This window comes from Ixodes scapularis, unplaced genomic scaffold, assembly GCF_016920785.2.
Source record: "Ixodes scapularis isolate PalLabHiFi unplaced genomic scaffold, ASM1692078v2 PGA_scaffold2__306_contigs__length_199485367, whole genome shotgun sequence".
Taxonomy (NCBI): Eukaryota; Metazoa; Arthropoda; class Arachnida; order Ixodida; family Ixodidae; genus Ixodes; species Ixodes scapularis.
The window spans coordinates 40,069,476-40,078,121 of NW_024609857.1; the positions used below are offsets into that span (position 1 = coordinate 40,069,476).

At 47.2% G+C, this 8,646-nt stretch overlaps 1 protein-coding gene across 1 annotated transcript in view; it reads left to right on the top strand.

Moving 5' to 3' along the window:
• The window catches only part of LOC121832994 (calcium-activated chloride channel regulator 1-like), a 340,038-nt gene extending 336,388 nt beyond the window's left edge, over positions 1-3,650 (top strand). The window contains exon 4 of the mRNA XM_042291349.1: positions 3,478-3,650. Within this exon, the coding sequence (XP_042147283.1) occupies positions 3,478-3,650 (173 nt within the window). The remainder of the gene's footprint in view (positions 1-3,477) is intronic.
• The last annotated feature ends 4,996 nt before the right edge of the window (positions 3,651-8,646 follow it).

Here is an 8,646-nt window from a genome sequence, read left to right on the forward strand (position 1 = left end):
AAAACAGCACCCGACAAAACAGCACGCGACAAAACAGCACGCGACAAAACAGCACGCGACAAAACAGCACGCGACAAAACAGCACGCGACAAAACAGCACGCGACAAAACAGCACGCGACAAAACAGCACGCGACAAAACAGCACCCGACAAAACAGCACCCGACAAAACAGCACGCGACAAAACAGCACGCGACAAAACAGCACGCGACAAAACAGCACGCGACAAAACAGCACGCGACAAAACAGCACGCGACAAAACAGCACGCGACAAAACAGCACGCGACAAAACAGCACGCGACAAAACAGCACCCGACAAAACAGCACCCGACAAAACAGCACGCGACAAAACAGCACGCGACAAAACAGCACGCGACAAAACAGCACGCGACAAAACTGCACGGCGACAAAGCTGCACGGCGACAAAACAGCACGCGACAAAACAGCACGCGACAAAACAGCACGCGACAAAACAGCACGCGACAAAACAGCACCCGACAAAACAGCACGCGACAAAACAGCACGCGACAAAACAGCACGCGACAAAACAGCACGCGACAAAACAGCACGCGACAAAACAGCACGCGACAAAACAGCACGCGACAAAACAGCACGCGACAAAACAGCACGCGACAAAACAGCACGCGACAAAACAGCACGCGACAAAACTGCACGGCGACAAAGCTGCACGGCGACAAAGCTGCACGGCGACAAAGCTGCACGGCGACAAAGCTGCACGGCGACAAAGCTGCACGGCGACAAAGCTGCGCGGCGACAAAACTGCGCGGCGACAAAACTGCGCGGCGACAAAGCTGCGCGGCGACAAAACTGCGCGGCGTCAAAACTGCGCGGCGTCAAAACTGCGCGGCGTCAAAACTGCGCGGCGTCAAAACTGCACGGCGTCAAAACTGCACGGCGTCAAAACTGCACGGCGTCAAAACTGCACGGCGTCAAAACTGCACGGCGTCAAAACTGCACGGCGTCAAAACTGCACTGCGTCAAAACTGCACGGCGTCAAAACTGCACGGCGTCAAAACTGCACGGCGTCAAAACTGCACGGCGTCAAAACTGCACGGCGTCAAAACTGCACGGCGTCAAAACTGCACGGCGTCAAAACTGCACGGCGTCAAAACTGCACGGCGTCAAAACTGCACGGCGTCAAAACAGCACGGCGTCAAAACAGCACGGCGTCAAAACAGCACGCGTCAAAACAGCACAGCGCAAAAATAGCATGCAACAAAAGAGCACAGCGTGAAAACCGCACAGCGACAGAAGAGCACGTGCCAAGACAGCACGGCGTCAAGACACCACAGCGACAAAGCAGCACGCATGTAGCAACTTCGAGCGCGCTCTTCGCCTTTCTCTGCGCGAATAATTTCGAACCTCCTTGACCCATTCATTTATTGCCGCTAGGTTCTAAAAAAATGTATTGCCTATTTCAGTGCTTACCAAACTCTGCAACACTAACTGCAATATAGCATCTAATTTGGCTCTCATGATAGTGGTGAGAAGTTGTTCTCTTCGACAAGTAAGACCGCACTGAAAGTCAATTATCGTGCGGCGATTTTACGCATTACTATATATAGCGCAATATTTGCTTTACTTTTTCAAGACAAAAATTATATATATTGGTTTTGATAAAGCGGCGACCAGTTGGCCTCTTCCACAATTTGCCTTTCGACGGATTGCCCTATTACGAATTGACCTATTCGACAAATTGGCCGTCGACAAGTTGGCTTTCGACGAACTGGCCTAGACCCTCCATTCTTTTACAGTGCCTACTTTGACACATGCATTTTTTAACTCCATACGCTATATTTAGGGTTCATCGTTTTCGGCTTAAACCGAATAAAACCGGTAAACTTACGCCGAATTCATTTTTCCGAATTCGGTTTTTACTGAAAAAGAGCAGTATTTTCGAGGACTTTGGAGGGGTGAGTGGGTGGGTGGGGAAGGTGGGGGGGGGGGGGGGGGTGACTCATTACTGACCGTATGACCCCTTCCTTTCGCAGTTTTCATCTCGTCTTCGAGATCAGTTCAACTTTCAACAAAAGCTCCAGGGGCGCAGGTGTCTTCAGGACGAAATCTGGGCTTTTGTACTTGATAAAGATTTGTGTGCCGAATTCTTTCTTCAAAGAAGAGAGTTTAATTATTAACTGAACAATGAAGCTCAAGGGCGTTCGTAAATGACGCACATTTTTTAACAGCTCTAGCTTCCGTCTACTAGAGGAGGGCATAAATACGATTGTTTTATTGTCGTTTCTGTGGTCGGCGCGAATTAACCACCTCTCGCAGTCATGAAAATGGGGGGAAAACACACTGAGTGCAATGCTTGCGAATTTCTGGATTTTTATATTTTCCTCTCCGACAGCAAAGGTAGTGAAGATCATGTTCGTCCTGTGTACAAATACAAGCACAGGACGATAATGTCAAATCACGATATGGCCCCAGTGCGTTTTGCAGAACAGGTCCCGTCGGCTGCCACAAATTGCAACAAATAAGAAAACCAGTACATGGTTTACTCACTATACATTTTAAACAAACGCTTTTAAAATCTATTCCATTTTTGTCAGTATACTGGTTTTCGTCAATAAACCGAAAAGAACTGAAAAGTTATGGGTCTACAAATATACATCTCAATAAACCGAAAACTTCTGTTTGGACTTAGAAACAAAAAAAGTACGCCGAATTTCAAAATAAAAATCGAAAAGGCCAAACCCTAGTTATATTGTCAATGTCCTGTTCTGACGCTGTGCTGTTTTGTCGTGGTGCTGTTTTTACACTGTGTCGTTTTGACGCCGTGCTGTTTTGGCACGTGCTCTTCAGTCGCTGTGCCGTTTTGACGCCGTGCTGTTTTGTAACGTGCTATTTGGTCGCGTGCTGTTTTGTCATGTGATGTTCTGTCATGGTTCCAAAAGTCAACTAGGGCGTCTGAAACCAATGCCTCCTAGAAGACAAGGCCCGCGCGTGATGTCGTCGGCGGCGGTTCCCCGACCCTTACTCACGTCATCAGGGGGAAATCGTGGGACTAAACTTGAGGACGCGGGAAACACCAGTCGGAGACGCATTCCAGACACCCTATACTCGGCGACAACTTTTCTTGGCAATGCGGTAGAAGTTGAGGAGAGCCCGCGCACAGCCTTATCCAGCGCTGGAAATGGGAGAGGGAACGCGTCCCTGTACCCTCCACTGCATTTCCAAAGAAAGTTGTCGCCGAGTATAGTTACACCTATTTCATGGTCCGACAGGCTGACATTATTCCTATTTTCCATCGTTGAAAGCAGAACTAATCGCTTCTAGGACGTCACGGTGAGTGTCCAGCTAATTGTAGAAATGCCTATTGCACACGGACGCTTCTGGCCACTCACGTCGACAATATACAGTCACCTTATTTGTTTTATTAATATTTTTTTGTGTCCGAAGACGCTTTTCATCCGACCAATCGCTGCGCGCTGTGTGCGCTTGTTTGCGTATCGCAGAGCGCGTGTTCGTCCGCGAGTGGGCCCACCTACGCTACGGCGTGTTCAACGAGGCCGGCTACCCGGGGGACCCCCTGTACCCGGCCTACACGGCGCGCACAGGCAGCTCGGACCCCACTGACGTCGTGCTCACCAGCTGCACCGACACGCCGCTCGATCTCGACTGGAAGTGAGTACGCTCCCAATTTATCAGCCCACCCACAACTCCGGGCCGTGGACGCACAATACGATATTTTGCCGGTGTGACCTATTGGGCATGCTCGGGACGTGATCTACAACCCAGTGGATTAGAGGATTATAATTCTGGCTCCCAGAAAGCGATTACTGGACTGGTGTATAAGGACGCCTTATTTTGAGTGCGTTGATCCCTGGGCGTGCTCGCTACAAGTTTCAAATAACCGTTAAGGTCCCTTAATGCTTTCTTTTACAAGTAGCGACAACCATCAGGCATGACAAACGCTTTTCGCGGGAACAAAAATTGCGTCTTTCAGTTCATTCTGCTGCTTCGCACAGCGCCTCATTGATAGCAAGGCCCGAGTGCCCAAGTTTCGGCGTCCCCCACATGAGGCCAACGCAGAGCACCGATTAAGCACATATGCCGAGTTATCGTTCCGCTCGAACTCGTAATTTCATGAGAAAAACGAGACCCAGCGAGACGCTGACGCGACCCTCGTGTAGCACACGTTCTACATGTTGCGTATGACTTGTTCAACGTGTTCACACCCGCACGGAAAAGTACTACTGCAGGGCCCCGATTTCGGTCAAGGTAAGAGCGAGAGCTCTTGCCTTGACCGAAATCTTCGTGCTTGACCCATTCGAGAATTTGCGATGGCGCGGTATATTGGTGGGAACGTTACACCAACACACAAATTGCCAGTGAGGTCTCGCGGTCTCTGATCTGCTTGTCCCTTGTACTGCTTCATTTACCGGTCGGCGTTGGCTTGTGTATAGCAGAAGAACGACCTGAGACTTGGAAGAGAAGAGCGGGTTGGCAATGGGCTTAACGTGAAAAAGCAGGCGATTACAATTCCAGGTGGCGTTCGATCTCATTTCACCACGGCGCTCGCTTTGTAGCAGACTATTCTTTTCTTCTTTTTTAGGTTTGTTAGCATTTGACGTACGGTGTTTTCTTGTTTATTTTCGTCATGCTGAATCCGCTTCGTAGAAGACGAACCGTCCGCGCACGCTGTCTTAGCTCGTTCCGTGAGAGCCCAATTCGATTTCGCTCTGGCAGTGACCACAATCGGAACCCAGGTTACGCGCTGCTCCAACGCGACGACTGACTTGGACGCCGCGTTCCCCACAGCCTGATTCGGTAGGCGTGACCGCGACGTGCGACGTCCAGCAGGTGGCGTGCGACGCCGAGTCTCTTGGTACCAATCTGTCGAGCGTGCGTTCGCCTGTTGTGGCCAGACCTTTGTGATCGGCGTAGAGGGAACGCCCAGCGTCGCCCTACCGCCTCGGTCACGCCACCTTTCAATTGGGGTCCTGCCTCTTAAACCCCGAGAAAACGAGCGCCTGGAGAGCCCTTAGCGCGCCCATCCTGCACGCACGCTTCAGGCCTCGGAGCTCAAACACTGGGCTTCGCCTGACTGGAATGGCTTCCCGGGAGGGGGGCATCCTGAGCGGAACATACTCGAGACTGCAAACATATTTATTTATATATTTATTCACTTATGTTTTGCTTCTTGATTAGAATTGCATGCAAATCTTAGTGTGTGTGTCTTGTCAGCTTTTTTTTTTTTTTTTTTTAGTTGTGGTTACAATGTCCGTGGTAGGCGCATCCCTCATTGTTAATGGCCAAGGCTGCAAATTGACTTCCGAACCTTTAAATTAGGTCTCATTTAGGCACTCTCGTTTTTTCCATTATTATTGTTTAAATCAAATGCGCAACGTGAAATAAAACACTCTTGTTTATTGAGTTCCGATGCCGTCCATCGTAGGTTGTGTTTTTTTCGCTAAAAGTTGTTTAGCTGTGAATATTTGCTTCAAACACCCAATACTAAGTAATTTTTTTTTTTTTTTTTTTTTTAGGCAGGTAAGAATAGATATATTAAACTCTGTGTACACCATACTACGCTCTCTTTAACAAGTGAAACTTCAAACATAGCCCTGTCACTGCCAAGAACGTCAACTCACAGCTCCGAACAAAAACGTCGGAGTTTTTTTAGTTTTTTTTTTTTGTATTTTTGCATAAGGAAAAGCTTTCTTTGTGTTTAAATGTTTGCACGACAGAAGGGTTAGTTTGGTGCATTGAAATTTGCGGTTGAAGACACTTCCAGCAATTTTCAGTAAACCAAAGCCGGTAACGATAATATTCCCTGGTGGAAGGGAACTAGAGGGACAAAAGACAGACACAAATCTCTGAACACAACTAAATGACTGATCCGCAAATGAAAAAAAGAATCCGCCTGGTCCTGGTGTCGAACCAGAAACCTCTCCACACATGCCCAGCTCGCTTTCACCCTTGCATTAATTGCATTGTCATCACAACGACGGTGTTATTATTATTATTATTATTATTATTATTATTATTATTATTATTATTATTATTATTATTATTTAGCAAACTTTAAGTAATTTAAATTGTTTCATAGTTTTCATTACTTTTTTGCACTTCTGGGAAGAAATTATCTAACACATAATTCATAAATTTCAGCGGGATTTTCCTGATGTTTTTTGCGTAAGACGCGAAAATCCAACGTCGCCAAGGTCGTTGGATTTTTGTTTGCGGAGTGAGATATATTTTGGGCACGAACGCTGACAGATTGCTCTAGTACAATTCGCACCCGCACTCTGACGTAATGTCATGACGTCAGATGTTGAGTGCATAGGGGTCGCTTTGTGACAGCAGTTGCTTGGTGGTTCTTGCTTGCTTCACTGCGTTGTTTTTTTGTTTTTTTTTATGGAGTTTCTGCGGATAAATTTTCGACCCCCGTCGCAACCGCTCACCGAGCGTTTCTTGCGCTCTGTTGGCAATTTGCTAAAAGATCGCGAGGAGAGATCAAAATAAAACAGGAGGGGGCATTCATTAAATAGGGAACGTGCACGCACTTTCGATCCAGTTTCACGGTGCCCCTTTTTCAATCTGCGAGTCATCCGAACCAGCATTATGAAAGCACACTTTTTTTTTTCTTTTAGTTGCCGTTTTACGACAGTCGGGTGCGAGCACCCGATATGCTGGCTAAATTCAGTTTATATGCATATATTTATTTTTTTTCGCGCTTGCGCGTGCGCTTTAAGTTTTCCAGGAATCAAAAACATTTTTTTGCTGTTATATTTTTGTTATCGTCACTTCTCGATTACCTGTACACGTTGCCGTGGTCTGCGCATGTTTACTTTTTTTTTCCCTTTTCACGCCTTGTTTGCGTGCAACTTCCGAACGAAGACGCCCCACTTACGTCACTGTCATCCCACCAGCCTCGTGCAATATTGCCCTTCCATCGCTAGATATTGAACGTTGCGCAACAAAAACGCCAATTCGAGGACTTCGAAACCGTGCGCACCCCGACGGGAAAATTGAAAAGCCATATACGTGCCGAAAAAAAACAAAAAAAACACCAACTTTACATACTTGCCCCTGACGTCTTCGCTATACACCGTTTCGACTTACGATGGACGTGAGCAGACTCTACGAGCCAATCCCAGTCAATCCAGCTCTGGGAAAGTAACACGTGACAGCGCTCCCCACGCGTCGCTGCCCCCTCTCTCGAGGGTCGCGTGACTTTCGCACGGCTTTGGATTGGCTTTTTGTAGCGTCCTCTTTCGTCTATTGTTAGCGAATCGGAGTATAGCTCCGAGCCGCTATACTTCGTTTCAACGTAAGTCCAAACACAGCCGACGAGACGAGCTAGCGGAACCAATCAAGAAGCGTCAAAAGCGTACCTCATTGGACCTTTTTTTATGATTGGTTTAGCGATGATAGAACACGTACAGAAACATAAGGAACACCATGATAGTGCCCTTTTGCCGTTGTCTGATTGGTTCCATCAGCTCGTAGCGGTCGACTGCGTCAGGAGTCTGGACTGAAGCGGAAACGAAGTATAGCATTCAACGCGGCACAGCCTGCCGTGTTGAATGCAAGCGGCTTGGAAACGTGTATTGCAGTATATATGCGACACGCGTTAAGGAATAAAAAAGAGCATATCTGCAACAACTTATAGGCAGGTTCAGAAGAACAATATTACCTCGAAATAGTGGTTAAATAAATGTGTGATCTCGTTTTATGCAATGAATATCCGGCGGACTATATTCGCGATCCTATATATCATCTCGGACGCTGGAAATTTGTAAACTTAGGCCGATCCGTCTGAGCTTTTTTGGGGGAGTTTTTCGAAACAGACGTGTTGTAATGGCTCTATATAAAAGAAGGATCCAATTTGGAGATTGCGAAATACGGGTGTCTATTTCTCCGAGGCTCTAGGAAAACAAATAAAAATTAAAACTGCAATCAAATAACCTTTTTTTTCTTTTTCTTTTTTAGGAAAGATGTGTAGTGAACGTACGGGGATTGGGTAAAGTCACGTTTTAATCCACGTTTTGCGCACGTGTGGTGTTGCCGTGTTTACCTGTTTACGGGGATGTTTCACCTACGCTCGAAAATAATTTTTAAAGAAAGGCACTCGAAATAAATACACAATATCTCCGGGCTAAATTTATTCGCCGCAGCGGACATGGGGTCAGGAATGCAAGGCGGTAATGAGTAAATTTCTCATCTTACCTTCAATGTAATCACTGACAAGGTGCGAACGGCAGGAAGGGGATTCAGTTGTCCCACCTCCAACGCGTGCTTCCTGCTTTCGACAATGCTTCAACGTCTCGTGCGCCTCGAGCGCGCGCGCTCGCAGCAAAAGCATGGCGGAAGGCATGGAGCGCTTGCTGGAAGGCGGGCCTTCGAAAGACACGCCCTGCCGTTTTTGTTCTGTCAGCGACCTAGAATTGAAATATTCGCTTTGGCTGCTAAATTAGAAAATTCGTTGCCCACTTCCACAACTTCTTTTTTTTTTTTTTTTTTTTTTGCAGAAATCGTACAATTACATTTCGCTCCGCACAAGACTCTGGAAATTTTAAGCCGTGAAGAGAAAGAAATTTTCACTAGATCTATATGCAAAAAGAACGACAGCGGGTGCGAGTAGCCAGTCATCGCGGGCCTATCTGGCGGTGTCGGGT